The following is an 18193-nucleotide window of genomic DNA, read 5'->3' as shown; positions in this document are numbered from 1 at the left end:
TGTTCGTTTATTTATTCAACAAATGTTTATTGTGCTTCTGTGTGCAAGGCACTGTGCCAGGCGCTAAGCATACAATTTTAGCCCCTTCTTTCAAAAAGAAACAAAACTTAATAAAAAATCACATGCAAAAAATAGAAATGATAAATATGAATGAGATCTATGAAGAAAAAAAGACCATGTGCTGCCATAACGTAAAGATATTTGCCATAGTCTGTCCATTCCCAAAAGATTTCCCAAGGAAATGGCACTTGAGCTAAAAGTAACAAATTACTAGGGTAAGAAGGGGCTAAAGGAACATTCCGGACACAGGCTACATCAGAGGACTAAGCAAAGGAGACAGCAGAAACTAGAGCACTTGAGTAAAAACTGGATGCTTAGGTCCCTGTTGTTCATGTTTGTCAGGTTGTTTGTTTTTGTTTTTTAAGAACAATGGGACTGAACTTTGGAGGAGGTGTATGGGTATATGAGGGTGGGAGGAGTGGACAGGGAGATAAACCAATCAGAGTTATCACTTGAAAAAAAATCACACTGACTGCAGTGCAGAAAGCAATGGGGTGGGAGGAGGAGGGAGGGGTGACCATGTGGAAGCCAGTTCAGAGGCTGCTGCTGTGGCACAGGTGAGAGGCCCTGGATGCTGGTGCCGTTCTCCTCAATTGTGAACACCAAAAGAGGAACCAGGATGCATCAGATTAGGGATTAGGAAAGCAGGAGCAGGCTGTGTAGCCTAGGGGATAAGAACCCAGGCTCTGGAGTTAGGTTGCCTAGATTTGAAAACACTATGCTTTCTACCAGCTGGGGGTTGGGGGAAATTTCTATGTGCCTCAGTTTCCCTGTTTGTAAAAGATTAAAATATTTTTATGTAAAACGGTTGGGACAGTATCACATAGTAAGTGCTAAATAAATGAGAGCTGTTTTATTAATTTTATTATCTGACTCATAATTTTGAATGTATCGAGACTAAAGTTCCTTTGAAACATTCAAGAAGATCCATCAAACTGGCAGCTGTATATAAGGTCTGGTACCTTCTGGTACTCAGAGGGAGAGTTTCTGGTGGAGGTGGAAGTGACTTAGGAGTCATCCATGAACATAAATGAGATCACTCATGTAGGGTAGAGTTAATGAGATTAGAGAGCCTTGGACAGAGCCTTGCAGCCCAAAGCCATGAAAGAGCAGTAATAGTGAGTGAATTACCTTCTGAGCCAGTGCAAAGTAGATAAGAAAATAAAAAAAGAATAAAAAACTTAAAAGAGTAATAGTGAGTGACTAAACAAGTAAGTGGTCCCAGTCTTGAAGTCTGTTTTCTGTGATGGAGCATTGGCAGGTGATGACTAGATAGATCCAGATCTTGGTCAGAGACCAAGGGGGAGAAGAGGAGACAGATGGTTCAAGTTGAGGAGGTCAAGTAGTCTGGAGGCCAGGTGTTGGGTGGGTTATGTGTGTAGACACTGAAGTCACCCTGGATGGTGACAGAGCTCTTGGGCAGAGAGGAAGGTGGGTAGCCAAGTCTTCCAAAGATGAGTGGGGATGACAGGGTCAGCGATGACAGCGCTGAGTTCGGGATGATGGCACCTACACAGGGTTTCTTCCCAAACAATAGGAAGGGAATTCTGGACTCTTGCAGAGGGCAGCAAAGAGCTGGTAACTCCCTCTCTGTGCTAAGATAAATGGGGCGTGAGAGAATTTCTTTTAAGCATTTGTTTCTATTCCCATCCTTTGAGCTAAACTTTTTAAAGAGCTGTCTTTTTGAAACTTGTTTTGTAAGCCATGTTAGATTTCTAGCATGGAAGTGAAGAAAGGCAGGCATTCTATACTTGGGTGTTCCACATGTTGCCTACTACTTTTCTGAGCAATGAAGATTGCCACAGGAATGAAAGAGACATGCTCTGTCAGGGATACAGCCCCATGTAGAGCCACTCCGGCCCATTCATTTTTGGCCGACAGAAACCAAAGGGAAAGCTTGGCATTTTGGAGTTAAATCCCAAAATGTTAAAAGACTAGGACAAGGCCGACCTGAGTAGTTTACAAAAAGAAATTAATATCAGGAATTGTCCTTGATTGCCTGGAAATGTGGATTCGCTTAAGCGACAGTGTCACAAGGAGTTTGTCAGCATTGCTGTGGCTGATGGCTCTGTAAAGCTATCCCTCAGGTTCCTGTGGCTGGAATACTGTACTTCAACATATTATATAACAGCATATAATTCAAATATTATCTATTTGCTGATAAAATAATTTTCTTAATTCTAAACTACTTTTAACTTCCGTATTTTGTTTCCAAGAGCTCTAATGCCTCCCTGAAACTTCGAAGGAAACCTCGGGAAAGTGATTTTGAAACGATTAAATTGATTAGCAACGGAGCCTATGGGTGAGTAATTCAAGAAAAGCTCTCTATTGTATTTCTGCACACTCAAGTAATACATTTATTCTTCACATTTATCTAAGGCCAAATAGATGCTGTATAAGGACTTGACTTTTCAGATCACTGCTCCTTCCCTGAGACTTGTACTGTACAGCCAAAATCACTTCTTACTGGACACCTCATCAGAAAACATGCCAAGTGACCAAGTAGTTACTTTAGAGGGTTGGAGAGAAAGACTTTCATGGAAAAATTTTATTTACTCTTGTTTCTGCCTCCTTCATTTTTGCCCTTCTGGGTTAAAAGAAGTACCTGACTCTTGATTGAGATATATATGTATATATTAAATACTATATTATATATAATCATATATTTATAATTTTCTGTATAGTATTACCACATGACAAATAGCCTGTATTTCATGTCTGACCAGCAGACAACCTTAAGATAAATGTCTTTAAATAAGTCTGGTTGAAGGTTTAGAGCAGGAGTGTCCAATCTTTTGGCGTCCCTGGGCCACGTTGGAAGAACTGTCTTGGACCACACATAAAATACATTAACATGAACAACAGCTGATAACCAGAAAAAAAAATCACAGAAAACTCATAATGTTTTCAGCATGTTTACGAATTTGTGTTGGTCTGCATTCAGAGCTATTCTGGGCTGCATGCAGCCCATGGGCTGTGGGTTGGATAAGTTTGATTTAGAGTAATATGTTTGTTTTAGTCTTTATTACACCAGGATTTTTTTTAGTTCGTTTTGTTTTAAATGTATTTATTTATTTATTTATTTTTGAGACAAAATGTTGCTCTGTCCCTCAGGTTGGAGTGCAGTGGTACAATCATAGCTCACTCACTGCAGCCTCGAACTCCTACACCAGGGTTTTCAAAATTGAGCTGTATGCTATAATCTAATGATATTAATGGTGTTCCTTCCTTGATCCCTTTTTATAGACAGACAATTTTCTCCTTGTGGCAGTAAACAGTGACAGGATCTTCTGAGTTACTAATAATTTAGAAGGGTAATTAATGCACAAACTATAACCTGATCCAGTTTAGACAACCCAAGAATTCTAGTTTAATTAAATATTAATTCCAATTCTATCTGTATATAAAGAGCAACAAACAATTGCATAGACATTTATTGCTGTTTATCACACAGATGAGCAGATAAAATAAAAGAGGTTTTTGTTGTGCCACAAGGGATGTTTCTGTTACCATTTTTTCTCCTCGAATATTTTCCACACCATTAACTTAAGAACTTAAATATTTGTGAGTCCCTTCTATGCTTCACTGATTTGTTTTCAGGATATGTCAAATGCCATATTTCCTGTTGTGGCTTATAAATGCTTTCTAATGTGTTTTTGCAATATTTTATTTTTCAAGGACCTCATTGAAACTTTTCTACCTAGGAAGATGGTTCTAGCATGCAATGGTTTGTGGTTTCTACTGGCTTATCATTTGTTTTTTAGTTCTTTACACTTTTGGAAATGACCTGAAGATTTCTTTCTTCGTTAGGGAGAAGATTAAACTTTGATTTAATGGGTATATGGGTTTGAGCACTGCTAGATTTTATTAGCAGTGGAATTCTGGAATAAGATTATCTGTGAAGCACCACTTTTAAAAATGCGGGCATATATCTTAGCAGTATTTGGAGTTCTAACTGGCTGAGTAAACTCATTTGTAGTGCGATTAAACCACTGTATAGTAGATGAGGTATATCACACTTTGGGGAATAGTTGGGAATATACAAGAAGTTAAACAAGCTGTGAATCAGTAAACACCCAGGATGCAGGCCAAGTCATTAATGCAGTCACAAGCTGCCTGTGGGAGTCTCTGCTGATCAGCCAAAACTCTTTTTTTATTTTTCTCTTCTCAGATTTAATCTCTCATTTTATTTCTGATAGATTTTCCCCACATTTTAATAATCTTTAATATGAAATTTGAATGGAACCACCCCTATTGGTTCACCCAGTCAGTGAGGCTGATTGCAGGCTTATGGGAACTGGCTGAACAAATGTATCCCCCTATGGGTGGCTGAAATGGCCCTTTTAGAGGCTTCCTTAGGTATCCATGCACAGGGTCTACCACTCACATCAGTGACTCAGAAAGACACCGATTCCATGACTCCTCAAAAACTGGTGGAGCTGGGAACTAACCCTGTCATTAGGAAGGGCTTCTATCTGCAGTGCTAAAACACACACGGCTTTCTCAGCATTATACTTGGTGAAAACTCATGTTATAAAGCCAAGTTGATAAATATCTGATTTCCTTCTCTGTTTAACACACTTCTGATCCCTGACTGGAAGTTAAATGTGTCTTTTTGCCAACTTAGTGCTTTATAGAAAGCTGGGGCTATGTGCCTGGCACTGTGCTGGTTTCTTTATGTATGTTCTCTTCTCACAAGAGCCCTTGTGTGGTAGTTGATATTATTTTCACTTACATGTAGGCAAGGAGAGGCCCAGAGACAGAGTCACGGATATCCTGATTTCTAAGTGGAACTCTCTTCTCTCTATAAGGTATCCATTTGTTAAAATGTTTAGCCATCCTAATTGGAGTTGTAGAGGTACTGCTTCTTCCAGTGAATACTTCCACCAGGATCTTTTTTTTTTTTATTATTATTATTATACTTTAAGTTCTAGGGTACATGTGCATAACGTGCAGGTTTGTTACATATGTATACATGTGCCATGTTGGTGTGCTGCACCCATCAACAGGATCTTTAAGTCATAATTTCAGATGTTTTCAAAGTAAAAGAATAAAATTGACTTAAAAATTTTAAAAGTAAAAAACTAATTTTGAAAGGCATACCATGTCTCCCCCACTTTGTCTTTCCTTCTAATCTTGATGCACATAATTCTCTTTTACCTGTGAAGGGGCCTGGGACATGTCTCAAAGAGGCACATGTGCACAAGCGGCATACGCCCTGTCTCCCACATGCTCTCCCTGTGGTCTTTCCTCTCAGCTTTCCCCTGGCACACGCACCCTCATTCCCACATGGAGATTTGCTAGCACGGAGTCACGTATTGGGCTCTCAGAGTCGTGCATAATTTTATACACGCTAGACATTCATGCTAGCAATAAGGGCTGATTCATTCTACTCTAGATCCTGTCAGCTTCTAGTTCCACTTCTCCCCACCCTCCCACACCTCAGTTCTGCATGGGTGGGGAGAAGCTTGGCTCAGAGAGAACTAAGGTCTTTGGTTACGTCTTCCCCGCCCCCCACCTTCTACCCTTGGGTTTTCCTGTTTCACAGGGAGGTCAGTGTAGGAAGAGAGACCAAAGCAGCCTCTTCAAAGAAAGCACAACCTCTGGGACCAGAAAGCAAAGAAGAAATGTGGAGCCATATCAATCAGTTCAGTACAACTTTTAACACTGGGAGGTTTACAGTCCACTCAACAGTGTTACATATCTGGCTGTCGGTGGCTGTCGTATCTCTCCTTGTTTCTCCTGTCTCTGTCTCTCTCTCTCTGCTAACTTTAAGCACATTTGGAACATCAACTTAAAAGAGAAAAGGTATACGTATATATATATACAACAATTATTACTAAATAAACAAATTTCAACATGAAGAGTAACATTCCCAAAGCAATACAGAAATGTAAAAACCCAAGAACAGAAAACAAACAAAAAATCCACCCACAACTAATTCTAACTAGGAAGTCTGTTTGACCCTTGTGACTTTATCAAGATATGCATGTCCTCAGGCAGCGATATCTCAAGCTACTTATAGGATTCTTTTAAATTGGTTCGGGTCAGTTTTCCCAAGGATTAACTGATTATTGTAAGTACATCATAGCAAGGGAAAGCAGAAAGTCAAACAAAGTTTTATGAACTGAAAATCTGAGAATAAAGACTAAAGCCATTTTTTATACAGTGCCACAGAGAGACCCAGTAAGTATGCTGGTCATACTGGGCCGGAGGCATATTTGTCTTTTATTTTTTTCATAGAATCATGGATAAGTCCATTCTTCCTTCACTCCTATTCTCAAACATATTGCAGAGTAGTTATTTGTATAAGAAATGGTGATTCTTGATTGAAAATCAGAATGGCCACCTTGTGATCATCTGTGAAATTCATAATATACTTCTAAGGCTCCTCAGCACTAAACTTACTCAAAACCAAATATTGAAGGAAGAGATAATAAGCTGTATGCCACTTTACTCTCCAGAATAGGCAAACTATAATACAAAGTTACTGGTTTCTCCCTGTCAGTATTTAAAATTCTAACTTTCATTTTGAAGTATATATTTCCTTATTTCCTGTTTGAAAACCCCCTGTTTTGGTTCTTTTTTTTTTTTTTTTTTTTTTCATTATTATACTTTAAGTTCTGGGGTACATGTGCAGAACGTGCAAGTTTGTTACATAGGTATACACGTGCCATGGTGGTTGGCTGCACCCATCAACCCGTCATCTACATTAGGTATTTCTCCTAATGCTATCCCTACCCTAGTCCCCAACCCCCCTTCAGGCCCCGTGTGTGATGATCACCTCCCTGTGTCCATGTGTTCTCATTGTTCAACTTCCACTTATGAGTGAGAACGTGTGGTGTTTGATTTTCTGTTTCTGTGTTAGTTTGCTGAGAATGATAGTTTCCAGCTTCATCCATGTCCCTGTAAAGGACATGAACTCATCCTTTTTTATAGCTGCATAGTATTCCATGGTGTATATATGCCACATTTTCTTTATCCAGTCTATCATTGATGGGCAATTGGGTTGGTTCCAAGTCTTTGCTATTGTGAACAGTGCCACAGTAAACATACGTGTGCATGTGTCTTAATAGTAGAATGATTTATAATCCTTTGAGTATATACCCAGTAATGGGATTGCTGGGCCAAATGGTGTTTCTAGTTCTAGATCCTTGAGGAATCGCCACACTGTCTTCCACAATGGTTGAACTAATTTACACTCCCACCAACAGTGTAAAAGCATTCCTGTTTCTCCATATCTTCTCTAGCATGTGTTGTTTCCTGACTTTTTAAGGATCACCATTCTAACTGGTGTGAGATGGTATCTCATTGTGGTTTTGATTTGCATTTCTCTAATGACCAGTGATGATGAGCTTGTTTTCATATGTGTTGGCTGCATAAATGTCTTCTTTTGAGAAGGGTCTGTTCATATCCTTTGCCCACTTTTTGATTCAGTTGTTTGTTTTTTTCTTGTAAATTCGTTTAAGTTCTTTATAGATTCTGGATATTAGCCCTTTATCAGATTGATAGATTGCAAAATTTTCTCCCATTCTGTAGGTTGCCTGTTCACTCTGATGATCATTTCTTTTGCAGTGCAGAAGCTCTTTAGTTTAATTAGATCCCAATTGTCTATTTTGGCTTTTGTTGCCATTGCTTTTAGTGTTTAATCATGAAGTCTTTGCCCATATGCCTATGTCTTGAATGGTATTGCCTAGGTTTTCCTCTAGGGCTTTTATGGTTTTAGGTCTTGCATTTAAGTCTTTAATCCATCTTAATTTTTGTATAAGGTGTAAGGAAGGGATCCAGTTTCAGCTTTCTGCATATGGCTAGACAGTTTTCCCAACACCATTTTAAACAGGGAATCCTTTCCCCATTGCTTGTTTTTGTCAGGTTTGTCAAACATCAGATGGTTGTAGATGTATGGCATTGTTTCTGAGGCCTCTATTCTGTTCCATTGGTCTACATACCTGTTTTGGTAGCAGTACCATGCTGTTTTGGTTACTGTAGCCTTGTAGTATAGTTTGAAGCCAGGTAGCACGATGCCTCCAGCTTTATTCTTTTTGCTTAGGATTGTCTTGGCAATGCAGGCTCTTTTTTGGTTCCATATGAAATTTAAAGAAGTTTTTTCCAATTCTGTGAAGAAAGTCAATGGTAGCTTGATGGGGATAACACTGAATCTATAAATTACTTTGGGCAGTATGGCTATTTTCATGATATTGATTCTTCCTATCCATGAGCATGGAATGTTTTTCCATTTGTTTGTGTCCTCTCTTATTTCCTTGAGCAGTGGTTTGTAGTTCTCCTTGAAGAGTTCCTTTACATCCCTTGTGAGTTGTATTCCTAGGTATTTTATTCTCTTTGTAGCAGTTGTGAATGGGAGTTCATTCATGATTTGGCTCTCTGTTTGTCTGTTAATTGTGTACAGGAATGCTTGTGATTTTTGCACATTGATTTTGTGTCCTGAAACTGCTGAAGTTTCTTATCAGCTTAAGGAGATTTTGGGCTGAGATGATGGGGTTTTCTAAATATACAATCATGTCATCTGCAAACAGAGACAATTTGACTTCCTCCTTTCCTAATTGAATACAGTTTATTTCTTTCTCTTGTCTGATTGCCCTGGCAAGAACTTCCAATGCTGTGTTGAATAGGAGTGGTGAGGGTGGGCATCCTTGTCTGGTGCCAGTTTGCAAAGGGAATGCTTCCAGTTTTTGCTCATTCAGTATGATATTGGCTGTGGGTTTGTCATACATAACTCTTATGATTTTGAGATACGTTCTATCAATACCTAGTTTAGTGAGAGTTTTTAGCATGAAGGGCTGTTGAATTTTGTTGAAGGCCTTCTCTGCATCTGAGATAATCATGTGGTTTTTGTGGTTGGTTCTGTTTATGAGATGCATTACATTTATTGATTTGCGTATGTTGAACTAGCCTTGCATCCCGGGGATGAAGCTGACTTGACCATGGTGGATCAAATGACAACATTTGTATATCAATACTTATCTTCTATTTGAGGGATGGCCAAGTTATTTTCTGTGCTCCTTTGTATTTCTGTTCTGCTACCATCAGCTGATTAGGAGCAACTCAAGTTATCTGTGGATTCTTGATAGTAGCTGATCAGTAGTTGAAAAAAGAAAAATATACTAAAAGCCTTTAATCTGATACAAAAAGAACTAGTAGTTGGTTGTTTAATTTAAAAGTTAGTCAAAGTAGAAAATAATTTAAAAAGATACATATTTTAAACATTTTAATTTAGCCTAAATATACATGAATTTCCTAGTCTGTTGATGGAAGGCCTTTTCAAGAAAGTCAGTGTAAACTAGACTTACAATACATTGTTTCTGTTTTCCAATTTTACCTTCTTTAATGGTGAAACAAGAACTTGAAGCAATATGAATGTAGGAATCTAGATTTTTGTTATTCTTTCAACTTTTGCCAATCTTGTCACCCACATTAAATGAACAGGAATTTAATTTAGTAACTCACATTTATTAAGATTTTCTAAAACATTTGTTTAGTTTTCTGATAAACAATAGTGCTTTCCCTTTTTACACTCATGTTTCGTCAGTTTAAATATTTGTTTAAATTAGTTAACCTTAATATCAAACCTAGCCAGCAAAACAGGTGTGGGAATCACTCAGAATTGTGGGAGCCCGAGGCTTTGGTCATACTGAAGAGTACCACCAGTTGGTGTGGAAAGCGCTGGGCATCCAGCTGGCTGGTTTACCGTGGGAGTGACAGCACTAGATCATTCGGTGCATTGATTATGGGAGGTATGGTGAAGAAGCTTTTTACTATTCAGTGAAGGAAGAACTAGAAAAACAAAGAAATGAGAAGAGAAGAAAAATATGAGCAAAGAAAAAATAATAATAATAATGTTTAGACCAAGACAAAAATATAGATGTGTGATTTGCTGAATAAAGGAAAAAGATGAGCAGGATGAGAAGACAGAGATAAAGATACACATACATGAAAGAAAAAGTAATTCCTAGCTGAACACTTAAGGGAAAAATGTTAACGTTGATTAAACTGGGATTGAATATAGTTGAAATTTATGTCAGTAAATCACCCTGATATATTGATTGAGCAGGAGCATAGGGTGTCCTAGGCCCCCTTGCAGTCATTATTCAGGGACGGTTAAGTAACTAGTGGAAAATCCATTTCAGATCACATACCACCTGTTTTATAAGGTGGGCACTGGACATGCTTTACTGTGATTGATGGCTCTTCAGGTAAATTATTTCTTGTTTGATTATTGGAGATTTCAAACTTGTTCTCCCATGATATTGACAGGTGAGGAGGACTTGTGACAAAGGAGCCCATCCAAGACATGTTCCTTGTTGCTCATCATTTCCAGATGAACTGTTAAGACTCCTCCTTCTAATTCTCTTCTTTTCTTTATCCCAAGCCTCAGTGGGTCCCTTGTCTTTACTTAGACATAATTGGCTCTATAAAATATTTGGGGGAGGCTTTAGGCAGAAATTGAGTGCAGCCTGGTCTGGTTGTAAAGTTCCCTGACACCTTGACCATGGATTTGAGAGAACAGAAATACAGCTCCATCGTTGGCCCACTCTTATGCTGAGAAAAGCATTTCCTGTTGAAACGGCCATGGGGTAGCACATTTTGAGGACTGCAGTGAGGAAATATGCTACCCTTTGTTGCAGGACAGCCCCATATAATGTGTTAAACACATACTTCTCATTTATCTAGAAATGTCTTCGGAAGTAAATGTCTCTGAATTGAAAGTCAGATACTCTAAGAAGCTATGGAGGTTTTTGCAGATCCCAAGGGTATCATTTAGAAAATTATTGCTTTAGGGTCCAGGCACGGTGGTGCACACCTGTCATCCTAGTACTTTGGGAGGCCAAGGAGGTCAGGAGTTGGAGACCAGCCTGGCCAACATGGTGAAACTCTGTCTCTACCAAAAAACACACAGTAAATTAACTGGGCATGGTGGCATGCACCTGTAATCCCATCTACTCAGGAGGCTGAGGCACAAGAATCATATGAACCCAGGAGTCAGAGGTTGCAGTGAGCCAAGAGCGTGCCACTGCACTCCGGCCTGGGCAACAGAGCAAGCCTCCATCTCAAAAAAAAAAAAAAAAGAAGAAGAAGAAGAAGAAGGAACAAAAAGAAAATCATTGCTTTAGTTGGTTGCGAAAAAGTGTGTAATATATATCTAATGCTAGAAAGGATCTAGCTTGTTATATGTGTGTAATTTTGTTAATTCTTTCCTGTTCTGACATATATCGGATTTTGATGTGTTTGTGGAAAAACTGAAAATGTCAGCTAGCTATTAGGAAATAGCTCACTTTGGGAACTGCTCATTTCCTTCCTTCAGCAGTGAAGATGAATCTGATGCCTGATTATGACCCTTGACCTTTAACTGAAAGAATTTAAAAAAAATCAATCTAGCCAAAGGAGTTTAGCCTGGGATGGGATGTTTGTAGCTGCCAGCTTGTGGGAGCTAAAAAGCTGATGATTTATATGGTTTACTCTATCCCCAAAACATCCTTATTTTCTCTCTTCCTGTCAACCCCAATACTTCTGCTCCCTTTCAGGGCAGTCTACTTTGTTCGGCATAAAGAATCCCGGCAGAGGTTTGCCATGAAGAAGATTAATAAACAGAACCTCATCCTTCGAAACCAGATCCAGCAGGCCTTTGTGGAGCGGGATATCCTGACTTTTGCAGAAAACCCCTTTGTTGTCAGCATGTATTGCTCCTTTGAAACAAGGCGCCACTTGTGCATGGTCATGGAATATGTGGAAGGTATATCAGTATCTGACACAGAGAACATGACACTTGTACCCAGAAATTCCTTGCTCATTTGTGTTGTTGAAGCTTTCTGTATTTGTGCCACATAATGGCTGTATCCACCTAGGAACTAAAGCCCAGGCAAATGAGATGGCTGTATTCCCAGTCATTATCTTCTGATAATTGCTTGTAAAGTGCCTGCTCTACTATAACAAAGGGAAAATTAGTGCTATCTGGAAAAAGGTTGTTTATCTTTTTTAATAGTTTTTAATCCTAACTCCCTCCTCTAAGATGGTCATTAAAGTTGGAATATAGGTGATGGGATTTTTTTCTACTTATTTTTATTACGTATCATAAAAGTACTCATCACAATTAGTCTTACAGAAAGAAATATATATTCTTTTCAGTCTACGGTATGAAATAAAATGGAAAAGGAGGTACATTCAAGAAAATGAAGCCAGTCTTCCTGATTTTTAGCTTTTTTTTTTCTCTTTCTTTAAGAGGTTTGTGGACTACCTTTTCAATGCTGCAAGTTATCTTAGTTCCATCAATTTTACATTAAGTTTCTGAGTTGAAGTGACCATGACTTGTGGACATAAAGTTAACAAGATGAATAGATCAGTAACAATTTCAAAACATCTAATTTAAGCTGTTGTCATTGAATAGAATCCGGAAACTATAAAACTCAAACATTAGATATCCTTTTAGTTTAACCTTTCCATTTCATAGATGAGCGAAATAAAGTCCAAGCAAGGAAGACTTACTAGATAGAGTGGTAGATAAAAGACAAAAATGTAGCTTGCCTTATTTTCATCTAGTGTTCTTTCTACCACACCAATATTTTGCTTTTTTAACCTCTGTTGTGGTTATCTTAACAAAAACAATAACATTTATCACACATTTAATATGTGATATGTGTTGGGCAATATCCTAAGTTCTTTATATAGATTATCTCATTTAATTCTCATAAGAATTCTAACAAAGATGACATTGTTACCATCCTCGTATTACAGATGAAGGAACCAAGAGTAGTTTGCCTAGGATGTCTCAGCTTGTAAGAGGCAGAGCTAGAATTTGGACTCAGGTAGCCTGATTCTAGAATCCATGTTTTATGCTGGTATATTTTAAATTGTTACCATGATCCTAAAATTATGCTAGCAGTTCTTTAAAGTACAGTTTCACTTCAGAGCCAAACCTTCTCTCTTATGAATACTACTTCTTAAATAAAAACCTGTATTTTCTGCATACCATGTCTTAGTTAGAAACATGATAGGTTCACACACAGACTCCAGTTGTGACTGTGATATGCTGTGTCTATGGGTAGAGATTATTTCACCTTGAAATTCTGCAGTCTAAACTGATTTTCTCCATTAAGCCTTGATCCTATAGCTACTAACTCTTTTTCCTGTGTTATAGGGGGAGACTGTGCTACTTTAATGAAAAACATGGGTCCTCTCCCTGTTGATATGGCCAGAATGTACTTTGCTGAGACGGTCTTGGCCTTGGAATATTTACATAATTATGGAATTGTACACAGGGATTTGAAACCAGACAAGTATGTACACAAATGAAATATATATCTTCTTTTGCCCAATAAAAAGTTCTTGTATGTTTATAAAGATGGTTTCTTTTAATGCAATGTTCATTTTTAAATTCTTCCATAATGTCCAAAATAAGTTGTTTTAACAGTATATATGGTAATTTGTATGTAAATCTTTAAAGGATATGCTTATTTGAAGTTCAGGAAAGTCATAGAAAAAAGGATACAATGCATATGTGTGTGTGTGTATATATATATATATAAATATATATATTTAAATACTTTAAGTTCTGGGATACATATGCAGAATGTGCAGGTTTGTTACATAGGTATACACATGCCATGGTGGTTTGCTGCACCCATCAACCCATCATCTACATTAGGTATTTCTCCTAATGTTATCCCTCCCCTGGTTCCCCACCCCCCACAATGCTTATATTAATAATTTATCAGTCGGACGCGGTGGCTCACACCTGTAATCCCAGCACTGTGGAAGGCTGAGGCGGGCAGATCATGAGGTTAGGAGATCGAGATCATCCTGGCTAATGTGGTGAAACCCCATCTCTACTGAAAATATAAAATAATTAGTTGAACATGATGGTGGGTGCCCATAGTCCCAGCTACTCAGGAGGCTGAGGCAGGAGAATGGCATGAACCCAGGAGGCAGAGGTTGCAATGAGCCAAGATCATGCCACTGCACTCCAGCCTGGGCGACAGAATGAGACCCCGTCTCAAAAAAAAAAAAAAAAAAAACAACTTACCAGCAACAAGAGAAAAAGATAATCATAAAGCCAGGGTTAATTTTTTTAAGTGTTTTTTTTTTTTTAATGATGTAAATGTGATAATGGCTTCATAGAACGCTACTAGTTGTTTTCTGGATAGTTTCTTTATTTGGTGTCATACTTAGATTACCTTTTCCTACTCCAAGATGAAGTGCTTGATATTACATTCTGTTTTACTCACAATTTAATTTTTTAGTAATTTTTAATTTATGTGGAATTGATTTTGGTGTCTGATTTGAGATACAGATAGACTTTTTTTCCCAGATGACTAGTTATTCATCTTGACACCATTTAGTAAATATTTCATGCTTTATCCACTAATTTGAGATGCCTCTAAAAACATTACATATTAATATGTAAAGACTTTAAGTGTGCTGAAAAGTTTATGATAAAGTTGACTCATGCTTATTCTACAAAATTTGAAAAATTCAGGGAAAAAAAAGAGAAAAAAATTCATCCACAATATTACCAAAGACAACTATAACATTTTGGGATATTTCCATCCAGTAGCTTTTTTTAAAAATCCCTCTATTCTTTTAATTTTTAAATTACTCTAATACTATTTAAACTTTTTATTTTCCCACTTAAAATGAAAAGTTTTAAATATATTTAATTGTAGATTCTTTGCATGTGTAAGAAATACAGGTTTTGTGCTTAATGAGTAGAAATTTAAATTAGAGATGAAAGTTGAAATCTGAAACAATATTTTTCTTTTTCTTTTTTTTTTTTTTATCTTGTGTCTCATTTGTATCACAAATGGGTTGCTTACTTCCTGGTGTATGCCGTTTCTTTTTAATTTTCTTATTGTGAAAATGGAAAGGGATCAGAGTTTCATACTTGAATTTTTCCAAAAGTTTCAAAGTGTTATAAATGATGCTGTATGTGGCTGCTCCAACAAAGATTAGCTACGCCTTGTCTCTAGCCCTCCTTTGTGAATTACACTCAGCTGCTAGATGGAAGTATTTGACATCTTTGTGTGACTTCATCTCTTTCCAGGCTGGGTTTTGTAATAAGCTTGATGCCCATGTATTAAATAGTCTTAGAAATTGATAGGGGTAGGGGGGAAGTGAAAATAGATAACCAGCTTATAAAGTGATTATTGTGTTATATGTCCTTCTGCCTCATAGCTTGTTGGTTACCTCCATGGGGCACATAAAGCTGACAGATTTTGGATTATCTAAGGTGGGACTAATGAGCATGACTACCAACCTTTATGAGGGTCATATTGAGAAGGATGCTCGAGAGTTCCTGGATAAACAGGTAAGCTTGGGTGCCATTTAGTTTATTGAGAAATACAAAGTAGGTATTGCCAGTGAAGTTCAGAATCAACTTGTGTGGGCCATCTTCACATTAGTGCTGGTGGTTTAGATGTCTGTATAAACCTTACATTTAATAAAGTGCAAATTGCTTCCATTTTTCTCCCTGGGCCTCTTTGAACTGTCTGCTCCCTCTACATTCCTCTCCCAACATTATGGTCTATTAGCAAGACGAACGATCTAATTGCACACAAGTGAGAGTGTGAGAGAGACAAATGGAAAACTGTTTTTGTAAGGAATTCAGGAGTCTCAGTAGAGTACTTGTGAAACTCATGATGCATTGTACCATCACGGGTGCTAAATCCAAGCCACGGCCCATTTCCCTTTAAGCATGCCTCATTACCATGTGCCCACAATCTGTTCATTGTAAAGTTACTTAAGGTAAACACAGCTCAACTGTCATTGCTTTTATGAAATAACCTGTGTGTGAATGTATTTTGGTCATATAGATACTAAAACTCTCTCTGACAATGACAAACTTAAAAATGCATTATTATTTTAAATTTAAGGATTATAAGTGGTTTTAATATTGTATAATAGGTAAAACTACCAAACAGGGTCAGATTCTCAATTTGAAAGTAGACATTACATATAATTTAACATTAGAGCAGAACTGTAAACTTCCCATCTTTGGTAATAATTCTTTGCCTTGGTATTTTAAATACCTTTTTATAATTATTGCTCTTAAGTTCTTTGTCCATGTGGTTCCATGTGGTTGAGCAGGTGCATTCTGGGCAAAATAATTGGTGACTAGCCATCTTGCTCATTTTAATTCATGTCTAATATTCCAATTATTTGAATTTTGCAATTATCTTTTAGGTCTGTGGCACACCTGAATACATTGCACCAGAAGTGATTCTGAGGCAGGGTTATGGAAAGCCGGTGGATTGGTGGGCCATGGGGATTATCCTCTATGAATTTCTGGTTGGATGCGTGCCCTTCTTTGGGGATACTCCAGAAGAGCTATTTGGACAAGTCATCAGTGGTAAATATCATCAGGAGTTATCTTTAAGTCACTGTTGGGAAGCAGCTATTTAATGTAAATCTGTTGAGTGTCACAGTTTTTACTACTAAAATGTTAACCTTTATCAAACAGTTGAGCCAACGAATTAAAAGAACTCACTCATCAAAGCATATAACTGACATTCTTAATCTCAAGAGAGCAGTTTTTGTTGAAAATTGATCTGAAGAAATTATGTTAACATAGAATTTGGAAATGTACTAGCAACAAAACCATTTTTTATCGTGTGCTTTTTCTGCAAAGGAAATTGGTGTGGGATTTACAGGCAATTTAATTGCCGTCCAGTCTTCCTTTCCATGATAGGAAAGTTGCACCACGAAGAAAAGGTTAATGTGGGTAACGTTTACATAAATGGGGAAAATGGCTAATGGCATAATGAAGAAATTAACAAAAATGTAATAAACCCTAAAACAAATGTCTACCAAATAATAAATGATGAGAATGAGAAAGAAGCAAATTGAATCCACAGATTGTTAATGATTTCATTGGTAGCTGTTATGGTGTAATGTTATTTCTGTAACAGCTGTTCATCTTCCATTTAAAACTCAGTAACTTTCAGATCTTAACCTGCAAGCTGACCCTAACTATTGTATGTGGCCTGTGGCAAAACTAAATGATAATTAAATAGGGTGTATCACTACCCTACCTGACGATTTTATAAATTTCCCTGGAACAGATCAGAAAGGTCTTTCTTCTTGAAAGTTTGTCAGGCATCACTGACATCTTTATCAGCCACCTTCGGTCTATTTGGACTGTGTTTACAAAGTCCAGCAGTGGAAGTAGGGGAAAAATTCATTTTGCATATGAGGCCGCTTTATCACAGCATTCTTTTCTGTCATTGACTTTGCAAGCCAGGCATATTTGTAAACTTTAACAAAGCAGATTTGTGAGTTGCCTGCAGTGTGTGACCCCTTTATACAATATCTGAGCTGTTTATGGATTTATAACTAGGCTGTTTTCTGATATACTAAGGCCTGAATGGCAAAGGGAATCAACTGTTTAATTAACACAAGCAGCAAATGCTGGCTTTGTTCTTGATGCCTTACGGCTCAGATGCATATTCATGTTGTATTTTCCAAATCAGATTTAAACTGCAGCAGAGGAAGCTAGAGGCAGGCACACACAGGAATAACTCGTGTTTTTATTGCATTTCCGTACACACAAGCACGCACACCTATCTTCAGGCAAACTCCTTCAGAATGAGAATGTATTCTTAATATTTATGACAGATTTTAAATACTTCCATTACTATGATTACTTTGTGGGTTTTTTTTCTTCTTCTTCTTCAGTCTTAGCACTTTGACCTTTTTTGTTTATTTGTTTCCGGAAATAGTTATTTTTGCAAAATTACTTCTTGTTTCTTAGAGCTGAAGGACTCTATGGCTGTGGCCAAATTCTCAGTTGAAGAAATTAAGAGAGAAAAATCTTACTCCGAGATAATCCTTGGGTGGATATATTAGCCACCTGACATGGAAGTGTTTAGAGTTTCTATTATTTTAAGTCTTGTAATAACTAGAGAGGCAACTTTTTGGAAGCCAATTCTTTGAAAGAAAAATGAATTTAAAAAGCAAATGAAAGATCTGCTTATTGAAATATTCTCTTCCTACCTTGTAAAAAATCTGTGCTCCTTACGTCTTATAAAATAATGCTTCTCAAACATGACTGTGTTTAGGAATCGACTGAAGATCTTGTTGAAATGCAGACTCTGATTTAATAGGTCTGGAGTGGGCCTGACATTCT

The 18193-nt window shown here is 37.5% G+C and overlaps 1 protein-coding gene across 1 annotated transcript in view; it reads left to right on the top strand.

Annotated features, from left to right (window-relative positions):
• The window catches only part of LOC111539888 (microtubule-associated serine/threonine-protein kinase 4), a 168308-nt gene that overhangs the window by 115515 nt on the left and 34600 nt on the right, over positions 1-18193 (top strand). The window contains exons 12-16 of the mRNA XM_023207893.1: positions 2277-2362; positions 11601-11809; positions 13211-13349; positions 15244-15376; positions 16252-16417. Of these exons, the coding sequence (XP_023063661.1) occupies positions 2277-2362; positions 11601-11809; positions 13211-13349; positions 15244-15376; positions 16252-16417 (733 nt within the window). The remainder of the gene's footprint in view (positions 1-2276; positions 2363-11600; positions 11810-13210; positions 13350-15243; positions 15377-16251; positions 16418-18193) is intronic.

The sequence above is a fragment of the Piliocolobus tephrosceles genome, chromosome 4, assembly GCF_002776525.5.
Source record: "Piliocolobus tephrosceles isolate RC106 chromosome 4, ASM277652v3, whole genome shotgun sequence".
Lineage (NCBI taxonomy): Eukaryota > Metazoa > Chordata > Mammalia > Primates > Cercopithecidae > Piliocolobus > Piliocolobus tephrosceles.
This window is presented reverse-complemented; position numbering and strand designations above follow the sequence as displayed.